Source organism: Aythya fuligula, chromosome 1 (genome assembly GCF_009819795.1).
Source record: "Aythya fuligula isolate bAytFul2 chromosome 1, bAytFul2.pri, whole genome shotgun sequence".
In the NCBI taxonomy this organism is placed as follows: domain Eukaryota; kingdom Metazoa; phylum Chordata; class Aves; order Anseriformes; family Anatidae; genus Aythya; species Aythya fuligula.
Genome location: NC_045559.1, coordinates 186,045,775 through 186,063,777, shown reverse-complemented (window position 1 = coordinate 186,063,777; position 18,003 = coordinate 186,045,775). Strand labels below are relative to the sequence as shown.

The 18,003-nt window shown below is 39.8% G+C and overlaps 1 protein-coding gene across 4 annotated transcripts in view; it reads left to right on the top strand.

The window, feature by feature from the left end:
- The window catches only part of CDK8 (cyclin dependent kinase 8), a 72,930-nt gene extending 57,180 nt beyond the window's left edge, over positions 1 to 15,750 (top strand). For 3 of the 4 annotated variants that reach the window (XM_032202332.1, XM_032202313.1, XM_032202341.1), the window contains 6 exons: positions 697 to 766; positions 1,742 to 1,814; positions 8,107 to 8,204; positions 9,592 to 9,670; positions 9,790 to 9,948; positions 14,443 to 15,750. In XM_032202332.1, the coding sequence (XP_032058223.1) occupies positions 697 to 766; positions 1,742 to 1,814; positions 8,107 to 8,204; positions 9,592 to 9,670; positions 9,790 to 9,948; positions 14,443 to 14,568 (605 nt within the window). In that variant the 3' untranslated portion in view covers positions 14,569 to 15,750. The remainder of the gene's footprint in view (positions 1 to 696; positions 767 to 1,741; positions 1,815 to 8,106; positions 8,205 to 9,591; positions 9,671 to 9,789; positions 9,949 to 14,442) is intronic. The other variant, XM_032202322.1, reaches the window with a different exon arrangement.
- Positions 15,751 to 18,003: the final 2,253 nt, after the last annotated feature.

Sequence of the window (18,003 nt, the reverse complement as noted above, 5' to 3'; positions counted from 1 at the left end):
CTGTTTCTTACCAAGAAATAATAATTTTCAATTAACTTCAGCATTCTTTTGCTCTTTAATTGATACTTGCCATATTTGAAAGTTTCAACTATTTATAAGGGACAGGGAAAGAAATAGAACAACTGGGAAAGAAGTGAACATACAAGGATTTATTCATTTCAATATTTTTGAGCTTAGGATGAAATATTCTTTAATTTGAGTGTGCTAATATTACTTTGTCTTAACTGGCAAACTGTATTTCTTTTAGGTTGAGACAGGCACAGATTTATACAGTAACTCTGTGCATTTTACTGTAAGAAAACACAGTGCTATCAGAAGGAAAAATACGTTAAAATGAGAGTGTTTACGAGAGATCTGTGTTGTTCCTGAATAAATTAGGGAACAATTCTGAAGGCAGCAATCCTAGTGGCTGACACATTTTCCTTCTGTGTTGTCTTTTGGGTATTTGGGATCTTCACTGTAGTTGGCAGTTGCTTTTTAGAATTCTTGAGTTAATCGCACAACTGGAATCTCTTAGGTGTTGGAAGATTGCTTGTGAAGAGGTGATAAAGCAGTATGAGCCAAGGAATACCAAGAAATAAGTTGCTGCAAGGTTTGAGAAGATGAATGAAAAAAATAAGGGTCACAGTGATACTTTCAAAGCCTGTGTTGTGCTTTGGAAAAAGAAAAATGATTAATAAATGCTGATTTTTGCAGATAAAGATTGGGAAGACATAAAAAAGATGCCCGAACATTCAACTTTAATGAAAGATTTCCGAAGAAACACGTAAGTCTGTGTTGAGATGAGCTTTCTTAAGGAAGGCTATTATACTTCCCTCCTACTCTACATTTATTGTTGCTTTGTAACAGTGAACTCGGACTGTTGAGTTGGTGTGAATCATATAAAAGTGGCCACACATCGACTCATGGCAGGTATGAAATCGGTGATGCCAGTAAGACCCCAGACAGCTCTTAAGATGGCTAAGCACAGTTTATCACAGCTGTTTCCAAATCTGTGGTACTGGAAATGATTCATTTTCAAGAGCTGCATAAAAGTGATGTAGTAACCTTCCAACAAACTGAGTAACGTTTTCTGTCTTGGTGTCTAGGGTAGCTTATGAAAGAAAGAATATGGTACAGTTTTGCTGCCACATTGCCAGAGTCTAATACCTGCATTTAAGAGCCTACTGCTGTTCCCTTTTTGCTTCCCTGCTGATCAAGTTGAGGGATTTGAGACTTTAATCTTATATATGTGTCTCGCATCTGCAATATTATTGTAAGAAACCATTTAGAAACCTTATTTCTGAGCTTCTACTCAAAAAAAAAAAAAAAAAAAAAAAGGGAGAAGCTTATGGATGTTTGTGTGACAATCTGTGCATTGTAGGACAGTGTTAAGATTTATCTCCATGTGTGCTGCCATTAGAAATGCATCGAATGAAACTGTCCAGACTGATAGAGTAATGAAATGGCTAAAAGGCAATTTAAATCTAAATGATAGTTTGCTGTCTGTATGTGGGTTAAAAGTATGCTTTCTCTGTGGATGTGATATGTATTATACAAGCATGTAAGGGGAAACAGATGCATTTCTGTAGTATCTCAATGATTTTTAATCACTCTTCTGGTCTTGGTAGTTGCATTTCTTCCACTGCTTAGTGGATTAGCAAAGATGACTATCCTGTTCTTATGTTTCCTGAGTACAAAGAAAGCTTTGCAGGATCAATGCTTTGCATATTAAAAATTTCACATTTTTTTGCTTTTCTAGGTATACCAACTGCAGCCTTATCAAATATATGGAAAAACATAAAGTTAAACCAGATAGTAAGGCGTTCCACTTGGTAAGTTTCTGCATTCATTTAAAAAAAAAAAAAAAAAAAAAAAAAAAAGAAAGAAAGAAAGAAAAAATCTAAATCCTCATTCTGAGTCATTCATTGGATTAGCTTCTGTATTAGGCATATTAGAAGTTTTCGGTCTTTAAATCATACTAAATTTGTAGTTATATTTGCAGTATCACTGCAACTCATTGCTATTTTACTGCTTTGCATGCTTTTAATAGCTTGGTTTTGATTTTAGTGTTCAACTCATTCATTTTTACATATTAATTATTAAGCTTATCTCTTGTGCACTATTGAACACATGACAAAATGAACAAAAACCCACCAAACAAACAAAAAGCACCACCAACATCGTACTTGAGACTTAACCGTTTAGAAAACTCCTGCATCTCTTCCTGGTGCATTAATTTTTCTTACATAAACTTCAGAGTATTCATTAGTATTCTTACAGTAGTTGTCCCTAAAACATAAAAATTCTTTTTGTTAAGGCTCCAGTTAAAATCAGCCATGTAATTTCATGTGTGATGGTGTTTTAGGAATTACTATATTGGGCCTTTTCTTTTGTGTTTTAAAGAAATTCAAGTTCTTGAAACAAACTGTATGTATGAAGAAGAAATAATTTAAATATATCTAGTTTCTGTGAATGGACATCTTGCCTTTCTTGATGTTTCCAACTCAGAATAAATGTTTCAAAGCTAGAATGGTAAAGTAACTGTACTATTTAAAGTGAGGGAAGAACAACAGAAGCTTTTTGATCTCAGAGGTGAGACTACTTAGCTTAAAAAGCTCAATTTTTTAAACTAACCGTGAAGTAGTTACACCACTCTCCAGTCTGCGGTGGAGGTTTTACCACCCAGCTCAGGAAAATTCACTGAGTATTTCAGGCTTTGCTGCAGATCTTGGCAGTTCATAAAAAATAGTTTCTCTGAATGAGAAGCTAACTTTCCTTAAGAACTGTGAGTGCTATGGCCAAATTAACCTGAAATTTCTCTCCCAGTCTTGCCAGTTTAGATATGACTTTGAATAGAACTACAAAATTGGGCACAAAACAATCATGTGAGAATAGCTTAAAACACTTCCTACAGTGTTTTCTCTTCTCTCTGCAGTATCACAACAGGGTGATAATGGTTTGAATGCTTGAATATATTTTTATTCAGTATGTTTGCTTTTATACCAAGAAGCACTGGTGACAGTAAAATACAAGCTCAAGGAATGTTGTTGTTTTCCACAGAGGTGTTAGGCTAAAATCCCATGGCAGCCTCCCTCTGCTCTTTTCAGTTTGGAGCAGGAGGCTGGAATGTTCTTAGTGGCAGGCTGGGCTGTGGCCTCCGTACAGCTGGGTATTATATCCTGGGTTGTAAGGGACTCACAAAGATCATCAAGTCCAACTCCTGGCTCCACACAGGACCACCCAAAAATCAGACTCTATGTCTGAGAGTGTTGTCCAACCACTTCTTGAACTCCAGAAATCTCAGTTCCATGACCAACCACTGCCCTGGGGAGCCTGTCCCAGTGCCTGAGCACCCTCTGGGTGCAGACCCTTTCCCTAACCCCCAGCCTGACCCTCCCCTGTCCCAGCTCCATGCCGTTCCCTCGGGTCCTGTCGCTGTCCCCAGAGAGCAGAGCTCAGCGCCTGCCCCTCCGCTCCCCTCGTGAGGGAGCTGCAGGCCGCCATGAGGCCTCCCCTCAGCCTGCTCTGCTCGGGGCTGAGCAAACCAAGGGACCTCAGCCACTCCTCATATGTCTTGCCCTCCAGAACTTTCCCCATCTTTATTGTCCTCCTTTGGGTGCTCTCTAATAATTTTATGTCCTTCTTATATTGTGGCACCCAAAACTGCACGAAGTGCTTGAGATGAGGCCACACAGCACAGAGCAGAGCAGGACAGTCCTTTCCCTTGACTGGCTGGCAGTGCTGTGCCTGATGCACCCCAGGTTAGCCCTTTGGGCTGCCAGGGTACACTGTTGGCTCATATTTAACTCGCCATTGACCAGAACCTTCAGATCCCTTTCTGTAAGGCTGCTCCCCAGCCTCTCATCCCACCATTCTGTACAAATATCCAGGGTTGCCCTTCCCAGGTGCAGAATCCATTATTTTTTCTGTTAGACTTCATACTGTTGGTGATTGCCCAGCTCTTTAATTTGTCAAAATCTCTCTTCAAGGCCTCTCTAACCTCGATGGAGTCAGCTGCTCCTCCCAATTCATTGTCATCCACAAACTTAGTATACCTTAAAGTCCTACGTCCAAGTCATTTATGAAAACATCGAAGAGAACTGGCTCTAAAATGGAGCCCTGGAGACCCCTCATGTTTCATGGTGTTTAATACTGACAGCTTTGTTATTACATTGAGCTGTTGATACAGGTTGGATAACTTCTGGACTGAAACTTACTATTCAGTCTTAAAACACCCCCTGGTTTTGATTAATGCACTCATCTACGAACAAAAAAAAAAACCCACACATTCTTCTCTCTCTTCTCCACCTGCCCCTCAGACACAGGCACTGGGAACATGGAAGCACAATGGCTTGTTGCAACACCACCTCTCTATCCTTGATTGTACTGTAGTACTAAATGGGGAGCATAAAGTGAGTTTGAGCATGGGACCATGACTGAAGGTGCTGCTTAACTGTTAGGTCAGCCACGCTCCCCTCAGCAAAACTGATGCTGAGAGGTAGCTTCATGCAATTTGGATGGTGCCAGTGTCACTCAAAGTAAAAAACAGAGTATACAGTGTAGACATCTGCATGTTCTTTTGTACTTCCGTAGATATGGATTGGAAGCAGAGGACTGTGAAATTTATAGTTAGTTAATAGGATCCTCTAAGTTTTCTGCTATCTGCTGTCTGTTGGAATAATACCCTGGAAATCAGATCCCATGAGAAAAGCCTGCTCTTTCAGAGGTAACATCTCACAGCTGTTCAGTGGCTGTCAAAACTGGAAGGTATCGTAGGTTTATGCTCTCATTGAGGCTAAGCTGAACTGCAGGTGAATGAATTACATCCCTCCATCAGAGCCTGAAGTAATTCAGTGAATCTCTTGGCACCGGTTCCTGTAGACATACTCTAAGGTCTTCTTGTGTCACAAGCTGTCTTGCAACCATGTTACTCTTTGGATCAGGTCAGATAAAATCGTATTTTTCTTGCATCCACCTACAGTTGTAAAATACTCCAGACTGATAATTCCAGGGCTGGTAAATGCATGGATTGTTGTGGTTACCAAGAATGGAATGTTTTTATTTCCCAACAAAAGCTGGAGTTTTTCTTTCTTTACTGACTTCAATGCACATGATCCCTCATCACATGCAGAAGTGGTGTTACATGAGGCAACATTGGCTCCTTCCTGCTTTCAGCTTTTTTCCACTCTTTATCTTTTCCTGGTTTATTTTTTCCTACTTAAATGTTTGTGCCCTAGAAAACAGACAGCTAGCTGTTGTTCCTGGTTAATTTTGTGATACTTTATCATAGATTTTGTTACATATAAACATTTTGGTCCATATAAACTGCAGTGATTGTCCTGTTGCTCACAGTATGTTATCACAAAGTTGTGTAAAGCATACTGTGTTTTTATTATGTTGTTCAGTCAGGTGGTCTTTTAGTTGACCAGTTCTTATTATAAAATATTTGTAATACCGAGTGAAAGATTCACTTCTTTGCTGGCACTTGAACAAAGGGACAAAATAGTTTCGATCTCTCCCATGTGATAACAACGCTTGCACAATCTTTAGCTTTTCTTTGTGGTTTCTGCTTTCTGTTGCTGATTATGACCAAGTTTGTTCACATCATGTCAGTATGTGATGAAGGGCTTTATAACCCAATTGCTAGATACAGTGCCAGAATTTTGCAATGTTTTTTATGCTTGTGCTGTTTTTTCAGCATGTTGGCAATTCTTTTTTTTTTCTTTCTTTTTTTCTTTTTTTTTTTTCATTTCTTTCCTTTTCTTCTGGCTCCTGGGATTGCTTTTGAGCCGTTTGAGAGAACAATTCTGGTTCCCTCAAACTGACATTCTGCAAAGACTGCATGCAGACTCAGAGTTGAAAATACCTATTGTGCCTCCTTGTCAATTATGTGAAAAACAAAGCTGGATTGATGGTACTCACACGTATTTATTATATTCTTAACCATATCATTACAACTGAAGGCTGACGAGAGGAAGTGTAGTTTCTAACTCTAGCTGTATGGTGGTTTTGTATGCTCACTAGTAACTAGTGAGAGAAAATGACCAGCTCAGACATACATTGTGACACTAGATCTTTACAAAAATGCATTTATTTTATTTTATTTTTTATTTATTTTTTCCCCCCATGAAAGTATGAAGAGCAAATGTGAAATAGATTGTTTGCATATGTAATATTTTGCACATCTGGTTAGATCTATGCATTGTTTAAACAAAATGTTGTAGGTTTAAAGTGTAGCGTTTCTTTTAAATATCATTGTCTTTGACAATACATCAGGCTGTAGTTTTGCCTTGGATGCTGCATTCCATGGTAAAACAAAGAATTTGTATTTTTATTTTCTAGTTATTATCTGAAGATCAGCTCCTTGTGCCCATATACCCTGCATGTCCAGCACAACCATATTCCACAAAATAACTGGGTGGGTGGGGAGACAGATATGCATGTTCACCATCCTTTTGAGTAACAGACAATTTTAGAATGCATTACTGCTATTCAGTACCGGAGTTAAATAGAAATCTCTCTGGTCTGCAATTCCTAAACCAAAGAAAAATCTTAACACATGGAAAGAGCGTGACTTCTCTTATATGCTTTTTATTGAAATTATTGAAAATCACTCTTGCAATGTCAGTGGCAGATGTCTAAAGGCCAGCAAGCTTCTGAAAACGTTCATGTAATTGCAAAATGAGAGTAGAACAGGAAACCAGTACAATGGTTGTTCTTAAAGCCACCTTTCAATCTCTAATGTGCTGAATTTAGACTTCATGTCTCTTGCTGGTATTTTAAATTAGTGAAGGTGAGTTTCTGGCTATTCCTAAGCATTTCTCAAAGGCTGTGTATCTGAGCAGCGTTGTTTGTAACTCTTTCCATATAAATGTTTCACTTTGTTTTGGCTAGGTCAGATTATTATTTTTAATAACTTTTCAATTATGCATATGACTTTAGGATTTTTGTGCTGCTCTCTGTCACTGAAACATATGCCATTTTAAAAAGTTAGGCATAAAGCAAATACCACATGTGCTTCTTAGCCCTCTATAACCACTTCCCAATGAGAGTGAGAAGTGCTGTCTCAAAGGGTAAGGTTTTGCTGGATTTTTAGTTGAACTCTGTTCAGCTGTTTACTAAAATATTATAATTTGCTTTGTCTTTGCGTATTCACAGTTTGTGGTTGTCTTCATTGTCTTAAACCAACACAGATATTTGAAAATATTTTTTTGGGGGGAAAATGATACCTGATTCATCAGTTTTTACAAAGATAAAGGTCGAGTTTCACTCACTCTCTTAAACTGATAGTGAAACTGCCCCAGAGCTCAGGCTTGATGTACTCATGGAGGAGGCAGCTTATTAAACTTCTCTAGAGGTTTTTGCATCATGTCATACAAACAAATCAACTAAAAGTGAAGATTTTGCACAACTGTTCTTTTGAGCAGCATGTAGCAAACAGATGTGAGCCCATGTTTGTCAGAGTAGATAATTACATGCAGGAGTGGGTGATAAGCTATCTGGCCAAGTGGTTTTATTTATTTATTTATTTATTTTTGAATGTGCTGATTGCCACTTTCTTTTACAGCATAAAGATTTTTGAAGAGTGACTTTATATGGCATTTTTACATTACTGACAATGGAGATGTCCTAATATGGCAATACTAAGTAATGAGCAATAATCAGTATGGCACGACTTTTGCTTTTCAGTTGCTAAGTAGTATTTTGATTTAAATGGTTTTATTGGTAAATTGCTTCCAATTTAAATGTTTTAAATGGTAAATTGCTTCCTGTTAAGTGCGGTGTAGTTGAAGAAACCAGGTTGAGTACGTGCGTGTTCCATCTTCTTGTGGGAAGTGAACAGACCATTAAAACTGATGGTGTGTCATGGATATTGGAGTGTTTTAGAACATTTGTGATTGGAACTAACCAAGCACATTAGGCTTTGAAAGTAAAAATAGGTGGTTCTTCAGTGGGAAATGGAGTTACTATTTTAACAAGAGAGAAGAATGTGGTTACTGCTGTTAATGGTTAGGATTTTGACTGCAGACACATCTGTGTCAGTTTGTCTTTCACGAATAATGCAGTGAAGATTCTGTGAACAGTTTTGATGATGCCGAGCTTTTCATCTTTAATTTTGTTTAGCTTCAGAAATTGCTTACTATGGATCCAATAAAGAGAATTACCTCAGAACAGGCTATGCAGGATCCCTATTTCTTAGAAGATCCGCTTCCCACATCCGAGTAAGTGGTCAGTTTATTAACCTATCAGTACACCCAGAGATACCTTAGAAATGCATGCTTTCTGTCTGCTCTCTGCTATGAACGTTTGTGAATATTGAGCTGAATACTTACTGTCTAACAACCAAAGAGAGCCATAACCACTAGAACGTTGTTTAAGGTTTTTAAAATTAAGTAGAATTCTTATTAGTCTCTTGCTTTATAGAACTTTGATCCTATTAGTCACAGCACTAATCTTGTTATTCACTGACAGGTTGATTAGGCATGCTACAGATCTTTGTAGACAACTGCTAAGTGCCCTCAGGTCCACTTCTCTGCTCCAGAATGCCAAATGACACTCTCTAATTAGTTTACATTTTTCTGTCTTAGCCTTTGTTGTAAATTCAGCGGTGGTGGGGAGTCAGCTCTGTGTCTCTGTGCTGTCATCCTTAACAACTTAAACACATTTCCCCTAGACGCTCTTTTTTTGTTTAAGCAGGGAGATTACAAAAGGAAGAAAATTTAGGGACAATGACTGACTTCGTTTTTAATGAACAACACACACAGCCCCAAGGCTAACCAGGGAGCATTACTGTGTTCCTTTTTAGCAAAGCAATACTGTGTATCATTCTCTACCATTATTTAGGGAAGAATTTACAAAACGTGGTATGTATATTTATAAGCAGTTAATTAAAAATGACATTATTTCACTAAAATCTACTGAATTATTTATAACAGCTCCTGACCTGTCTCTGTAGTTTAGTGTTGTAATGTGAATGATTTGCTTTTGCAGAAACTGGTTTTAGGTCAGTGTTTGACTTTTTTCCTCATATTTAGGTTGGCATTTTAATGTGAATGCACAATGAATAATGCTAACAGGTGTACAGAGACTTTAAGTATATTCTACAGATTAAAGGCAGAGAAGTCTTAGCTTGCACTAGCAGTAGCAATTAACCTGTTCCATTAGATACGAATTGACGGATGAAACTTCTAGATATTTTTAACTCTGTTACAGGTGATTTTGTTAGTAGTCAGTGGAGTTCACAGGACTATTTTAGTTAGTTCTGAGCCAGTGAATTATGCTATAGCTCAAGACAGCACTTTGTGCCCTTGCAGATACCTCTTGCTACCTCTGTGGTGTGCTTTTCCAGTCACCAGTTACCAGAAACAGTGAAAACTCTTCAGAATTTAGATGAGTTTATCAAAGGTGATGTAAAATTTTAAATGTACGTGAACAGGTTTATTAAGTTTAGTATTATGATGGGAGTAAGACAGGGAAAACTTTTTGGTTAGTTACAGATATTAGTCTCTGACTCAGGCAACTTGAAAGTAGCATGGGTGGAGTATGAATCTTAATAGGTCTAACCTCTCTGTTCTAATACAGTGATAAATAGACTTTTTTGGGGGGCAGTGTTTTTGCAGGTTGTCAAATCCCTTACCCAAAACGAGAATTTTTAACAGAAGAAGAACCAGATGATAAAGGAGATAAAGTAAGTACTGGAAGAACGGTATCATCGCGCTTCACTGGCTTTTACACTATTTCCTGTTTTCATGTTTTTTCATGTACTGCTTTTGAGTTGAAATTTTTCTTTGTGTTTAAACAATTGAGAAGAACCAGCAGCAGCAGCAGGGCAATAACCATACTAACGGAACTGGTCATCCAGGAAACCAAGACAACAGTCACACACAGGGACCCCCACTGAAAAAAGTGAGAGTTGTTCCTCCTACCACTACCTCAGGTGGACTTATTATGACCTCAGACTATCAGGTATTTGTTTTTTTTTTTTCTTATATCCTGTGCTTGATTCTCATGTTTGCAACAGTATTTCTTTAAGCTAAAAAAGTAATCCCGTAAATGGTATTTTTTGCATCCTCCAGATTACTACAACTGCATTTAGTTGATGGCTTGCCTGTCGATTGATATGCCATTGATTTTTAAGTTAGCAGTCAGTTTAAAGGAAATTAGGATCAGAGATTATTACAGCTACTGATAATTGCCTTCATATTAGGCAGTGCTGATTATGGTCCAGGAACCTGTTGTGCTGCTGTCTTTGACCTAAAAATACCATTTCTGATTCGAAAACCCTGCAGTGGTAGGCAGCAAAGGATATTACAATAAACAAGCTGTGAAGCAAGAGTCTGAACAAGAGTCTTAGTTGGGCAAATGGATTGGGAAAGAGAGTTTTGGATGGCAGAGTTGATGTGACTGAAGACCATGCAACATTCCAGGTTGAGTAAGCCAAGTGTTACAGATCTGAGGAGACAGGGGAGGTGGTGGCAATCAGTGAGTGAAGAAGAGGAGGAATGTACAGAGGAAAAAAATGAGGAAAATTTTGCTGTAGTCTTCCTGCATTCGAGCTTGTGGTCAAATGTTAGCAAATCAGAAGAGTCCAGAGTGGAAGAATATCTGAGTCATCCCAGGGGATGATACTTGAATTTATGGGATTGGAGACTAAAAAAAGGGAAAAAAGAGATAAAGACAGAGGCTTTCATTAATGCAATCCTGGGAATTACAAGAGAGGAGCGAGGAAGACGTTTTTGAATAATGTACATAGGAGCAGTCAGAGAGATGGCAGATCTTGGATGCCTGGGGAATAAAAGACTTCAAGAGGAGGCATATTTGTGGAGGGGTTAGCAGACAGGGGCTATTCAGTACTGATTCATGTAGCATGCATGGTGTAGAAGGCCAATTGAAAGAGAGTCTTGGATGGAATTGAAAGATGGGAAAGTGAAAAATTACGTTTTCAGTTAAAGATGAAAAAGGCAGGTTGCTTTTTTATTTATTTAGGAGAGGAAGAATAACAGTTTGGAACCCACTTAGCTGTGCTTACATGCCACAGCAAAACTTAGGGAGAGTTAAAGAACACTTAATACAACTGTTGTAGTCAACTCTCTTTTCACAGTTTGATGGGCTGTTCTCCATAAACACCGATGGGTACTGGAATCTCACAGGTCAGGCTTTGTTCTTGAGAGAGTATCAGATGTCCTCAAAGGCTGCCTGGGGCATTGCCCTAGCTTAAAGAAATGTATCTACTTCAGCTTTGTGCTAACCTTGCAAGTACCTAGGAATGTAAAATAAGGTCGGTTTCAAGAGCTGTATTGTGAGACCCTCCCTATAGTCCCTTGGTGTCTTTCTTTGCACACTTTAACCCAAGACGCCAGTAGCTTATCAGTTCTCAGGTTCTCCTTGAATGACATAGATGTTGAGAACTGTTTGAAAGTGGGGTTGTCCTTTTGTGCAGCGGTGTTGGGTGCTTCTAAACGTAAACACAGTCTGTCTTTTAGTCAGATTTCTGCATCACAGAACACTCCCTTACAGGAGATTCATCTTTCAGTTTGTCGAGCTGCAGTTTCCATCACTGGGCCTTTTAGCTGTCTGTCTCTGCTACTTCTCTGCATTTATTTTTAAGTCAGCATACGCAGCGGTAACCCTCGTAATCTTCCTGTCCTGTTGAGTCACGCATCTGGGGAGTTTGATGCAGAGGTTGCATGTATTGTGTCAGGGAGCCCCATTTTCTTGCCCTATTTACACATTCTTCACCTCATTTGGCCGCTGTAGCTTGGCAGTTTGAACAAACTCAGGCTTCCACCTTTGTGAGCAAGAGCCGAGGTATGCTGGTTGAGAACACAGAAGACTCGAATTGCCTTGGCAGGAGTTAAGGTTGTTTTGTTTTGAGTTCATGCTCATCCAAACTTCTGTAGTCTCTGATAGCCATCCCAGATGGGGGCAGCCATCAAACAAACATAATTGCAGAATACTTTTGCCTTGAGGTAGTGATAAATGCTATTTCTTATCTCAGGAACTCTTACTAGTAATTTGACTGCTTCTGACTAATTGTTTTTCCTGTTTCTTTAGGAGGTGGAACACATGGCTGTTTAAAAAATAAACAAACAAATCTGTGTTCCTCCTCCTCTCACCCCTCCTTTTGCATGAAGGAAATCTTACATGAAGGAAATGGGTGGGTTTCGCTTTGATCAAGGCATCTGAAAAATATGGTAAGCAAACTGAACTTGCTGTCATCAGAACAAAAGCAGTTAAAAGCTGCTGGTGTCAGGTCTCTCTGAAAAAATTCCTCAGATTTTCTGCTTCTGATCCTGCAATTTGAGGAGACAGCAAACAAACATTACAATACAGCCCTCTGTTTTGATCAAACACCTGTTCCTTTGTTCTTCATTTAATTTGCTCACATTCCCCATATGAAGCTTGTGAAGAAGGATTGCCATCTCCTGGGCAAGACACACTAAGACAGCTTCACCATCCACTCCGGAGTCCCCTGCGGGGCAAGATGACCTTGTACCTCCTTCTGCTATACATAAAAATAGTAGGCATATAGCATACAGGCTTCAGTGCCTTCTCCTTTAACTTCGCAACGTGTCACTTCTGAGGCTGATGTGACTAAATGAACTGGAGCAATCCTCTACTCTGAGGTTTTGCTCGTGATGAATGGTCTATAAAGAGTACTGGATATTTGTGTCTTATCTTAAACACAAGCCATTTGTTGCACTGTTTCATGAAAGTGTGTGACTTCTTTAATTAGCCTCCATCTGATAAAATCTGTTATAGAGATGCGGAAATTGTTTACACCTCACACGAATGGTCAGTTTTTGAATGGTTTTACTTGTGATCTTTTCCAGTTTCCTATGTAAAAGAGTCACACTTGAGCAAAAAGACACTTGGGGAGTGACAGTCCATCTCGACAGAGCGAAGGCAGCTGTCACACAGGTTTAGTCACTGTGTTAATGGTGAAGCACAGCGGTGCTGATTTGTTCCTGCTGGCAATAAGTGCTGGTCCAGCCATTTCTTCCTCCTTACGCTTTGCACCCCGAGAGAATTAGCTCAGTCCTGTGAGTGTATGTTCTCAAGTAGAGTTTGGCTTTTGATTTTAGATTCTGTTTTAAATGCTGAATGGCAGGAAAACAAACAAACAAAAAACAAAACAAAACAACAAAAAAAAGAGCTGTTACTTTATGTTCCAGCTTATGAAATTGTTAAAGCTGTTTTAATATTTTGCTTTTTCAAGACATCGTTCAACCTTAGTTTGGTATAGACAGGTCTTGGTAGCTACACCCTAGTCCTAGAATATTCGCTGTGGAGACGTTTCCCAGTCCGAGCTGCTTTTGCTAACAATCCTCATTCATCCTGTGATATCGAGATGTTGCACAGCAGTTTCCCAAAACTGCAGTTTTTGTGTGTGCAAATGTTAATATTAATGTGAAACAGCACAGTAATTGAATGAAGTTGTGCAGTATGTTAAATGCTACTAAGTGGTCATATGCTGGCACTGTAAATCCCACATGCAGTCCTTTTCCTTTACACTTCATGTTGTGTCAATAACTTCTAGGTTAAAATTGAGTTAGTTTCTGGCTTGCTTAGAGCTTCTTGCAGTGACGAATGCCCCGCTTGATAAATATTCATAGAAGTACTGGTTGAAAGGCACCTCTGGAGACCATCTAGTCCAATCCCTGACTTGCAGCAGGACTGTTGATAATGCTAAATCAGGTCAGCCATGGCTTTATTTGAGTGTTGAAAGCTTCCACAGGCTACGCAGCCTCTCTGCACAAGGTTGTGTAGTACTGTGCTGGCCTCCTAGTGGATGTTTTTTCCCCGGTGTCCAGCTTGAAGCTCCCAAGCCCCAGTGTGTGGCTGTTTTCCTGTGAAATACCTTGTTCCGCTGGGAGGAGGTTGGCTGTCATCTTTAATTCTCCTTCAAGTAGTTGTAAGGCTGCTAGATAGCACCTCAGCCTACACAATTACAGCTTTCTCAGCCTTTAATCCCACATCAGCCAAAATGGGTGGTAAGCATATCCTTTGTATCCAAAAATCGGAGTAATGCCGAGTGGCTCATCAGTAATAAGATCTAGATATCGAGATACCAGAACATCTTCTCAGCTGGGGAAGGCAGCAAGTGGAGAAGACCACTGAGGTGACAGGCAGTAGCTTTTGGTATTGTGCAGGTGTACCATAGCTATCCGGAGGGCTGAGTGGAGGTTTGCCTATGATGGTTGTAGATTAAATCAGGGTGTAGAGTAAATTAGGGTGGATTACTGACTGGTGGTGACTGTTACTTCCTAACCTGGTGTTTCGGATGCCCACGTCTGCCCATGCTGGAACCAGAGTAAGTGAAAAGCCTCCTGGGCCTGCAGGTGCTTTGGGACTGTGTGTGTTCAGTACCTCTTGAAGAAATAAGCGGGTAGACCAGGCTGTCCTGCAGCAGGATGCGTTACGAAGGGTTACCTTTCCTCTGCTTCCACCCCTCTGCAGCGTTCCAACCCCCATGCTGCCTACCCCAACCCCGGACCAAGCACATCACAGCCACAGAGCAGCATGGGATACTCAACTACCTCCCAGCAGCCGCCACAGTACTCGCACCAGACACACCGGTACTGAGCTGCGTCCGAACATTGTCAATGCACTGCTGCTAACGCCGCGGGCCTGGCTGCACAGCCGCCTGCCTGGAACCCGGCTGGGGCCACCAGAATGTACTGTACAACCACACCTTCAACGCGTCCGACCGCCACGTCCCACCACCCTTCACGGAGCGGAGCAGTGGCTCCCAAATTTGTACCTGTTTTGGGGTTAGACTTGAAAAGAAAGTGCTAGCACAGTTTGTGTTGTGGATATGCTACTTCCATAGTTTACTTGACATGGTTCAGACTGACCGATGCATTTTTTTTCAGTGACAGTCTGTAGCAGTTGAAACTGTGAAATGTGCTAGGGGCAAGCATTTTTGTTGTCGTATGTGGTGAGTTCTCTTGATGTAACAACTTTCTCTGACCAATAGTACACAACATCTTCGGACTGGTACTTGAAGCATACAGTATGTGTAACATGGCAAAACAAAAAAAAACACAAAGCAAACTATCCGTGACTCCAACTGAGACGATTTTGATAGACATTTATTTTTAGTGACTTTTGTGGGTTGGTTCATTTTCACATAGATCAATGTTTTACGACCAACACAATTGCTACAATGAGATTTTTTTAAGAACATGAAAACGTTTGCATTTTTTCCAGAGATTTCAAATGTCCCAAAGATTAATTTCCCACATGAGTTTTTGCTTTTGTTTTTAAATCTATGACTTGACTGGTATTAAAGCTGCTATTTGATAGTAAAATAAGTATGTTGTCATTGATATAAACATGTTTGGTTCAGCAAACAAGCAAAAATGATTGTCATAGACAGTGTTTTATTTTTTTCCTGTTGGTGTTAATGATTTGTGAGCATGCTTTGGGATTAAAAAAGCATGAGTGATATTTCCTAAAAAGGTGCGGCATCCATTCAGATATTTCGTCATGATTTTTTGAGAACCAGCTTGGTGTAGTGAATTTTAACTTTCATTCAGTTAATTATTTTCTTTTTTTAAAACGTTCGCACGTTGTTTAGGGGTGCCATTCTTACAGCAGAGGATCAAGGTGTTAGGAGAGCCTTAGAATTTATGAGGAAAAACTTACATACAATGTACTGTATCAAACTATTTTACATGAATGACGCAAGTATTCTGAATAAAAAAAATCAAACATTGTTAAAACAAGGTGTTATGTAATAAATTTATTTTTCATAAATCTGCATATGAGCTTTGCCTGTGTTCCTTTTCATCGACAGCGCCTCGCTCCCCATCATACCTACATATTGGGTTGTGTTTTGAGAAACAATATTTAACAAGGGGTTTTATTGTAGGTGGGCAGGCTTCCATTAACCCTACCAAGAAGCATTTTTTTAAATAGGAAAAAAAAATATGCTGTTGTAAAACATCATTATATTACATTGTGTACATCGAATTGATCAGATGGAGATGCACTGGGCATGGGTTTGTTGCTAGCTACGTTTTATAGATGAGCTTTTTTTCATCTACAAAACCTACAGACCTTTCTTAAGTGTTTTTTCTATGGTTTCTGTAACTCATTCTTACCTTGGTGTCTAACACCATACCGTGGTTTTATGACATCAATATCTTCTGCAATATACACAGGATTTTGTCCTGCAAGTGTTTCATGTGGGGTGAATATGAAGTAGTACGATCCATTAAAATGCACCGAGGTGCAGATGAGGTGGGGGCAAAAGAAAAAACAAATCTGTAGCCAGCCTGAAACGCAAACCAAGGGTAAGTTTCAAGTGTAGATGAAATTATCTGAAGGCCAAGAGGTTTCAATAGGGAGGAGACTTGAAACTAAAGAAAAACGGAGTGCAAAGTTGGCTGCTTAAAAAGGGGGAATATAACTTTAGTGACAGTGTGGTATTCTGTGCATAATGGCCTTAGGATAGTCAAATCTGACTTCCCCGAACTTCAGAAATAAAATGAAGTACAGAGGTGTTGCGTGGAGCGCCTTAAGCTTCTTACTGGCTTTTGTTGTTTTCCCTTCCCCCCAATAAAAGCCTTTTTTCCTCCTTCCCGAAATTTTCACGTAGACTTTGAACTGGCATGCTTGGTCTCTAGACTGTTACCAGATACTGAAGTGGTAACAAGAGTAACTTTTGTACAATTTTTGCTTTTATTAAAGTCCTGTTGGCCTATTTTTTTTCCTTTCTTATTTCTGCATATTCATATTAAAGCGTGAGAGTTAATACTGTTCATATTCATGCAAATCTGACTTGATACTAGTATATTGTGATACCTCTCATGCTTCGTTTAAAAATAGCAGGTGAACTTTAATTTCATTTTTCTGAAGGGAAATGCTGCCAACTGACACAAAGAACCCTTGGCATTTGTTTGCACTTGAATTTATTTTTCCTATGAAAAAGGTATTTGGGATGAAGATGCAGCGTTATCAGCCAATTCTGGTAAAACCAAATTATTCCGTGCATTTACTTCTCAATAGCCTGCTACTCCATTTGCAGTTGCTTCATTCATTTCACTCCATTTTAGTGGACGTTGTGGATTGCTTCATCAAGCTGCAGCCCTGCAGGGAAATCAGCTCTTTTTATTGGACTTGTTCCGATGCCTGAGCCAGCTGGTCATTCTGCGGGATGAACGTGACGTGTCTTTCTCTAGAGTCGTGTAAAGAAAAAGTTTTCAATGCTTGGTGTGACCTCTGCTAGATACCTTGAAGACGGTGTATTTCTACTGCTGCTAGGGCTGATCTTGTCATGGTCATGGCAACTGCATTTGATCTTTCGCATCAAATAACGTTTCTTAACGCCGTCTTTAGGGATACCGAAGGCAAGGCTCTTCATTATTTTCCTGAGCTATTTAAAAACCAAACAAAACCCAAATCCTCCTGTCCCTTTTTTTTTCCTTTGCTTTTTGTATGAGGGCTATGAGAAGGCAAGGGTGAAGTATGCGTCTTTGGGAACGTTTTAGTGGCACGGTTGTGAACTCGTGTGAGGGAGCTAGCAGCGAGGCTCTGTCTTTCCTCGCACAGCTGAGTGTTTCTTGCTCAATTCCTGAACTTCTCATTTTTTTCCTCAACAGTTCTCTAGGCCAACCTGAGCGTATTTCAGATTCCTGCAGTCGAGGAGCCGGTCTTTGCTTTGATTAAAGAACAAATTATTTTCTAGGCTTATGCTGAGAGGGGGCTACAGGCTTGATCTGATCATTAGGAGGAATACGCTCCTGAACTTCCACCTTGGCGCTCGAAGCAAGCCTAGCTCTGTGTTACAGCAGAGGCCACAGCAGCCTGTATTTATTGTCCCTGGGAAGGACCCACCTGCTTTAATCAAAAATAGAAAATCTTTGCGATAACCCCTTTTCGAGCAGGTTTCAGTGTTAATGGAGGTGGGAGGAGTGGCTGAGGAAGGGAGCGAGAGACCCTTTGCCCTTTACCTTCCTGCGTGTGTGTGTATGAACTGAAAAGCACCTAAAAATTCACTGAATGGCCTGGGGC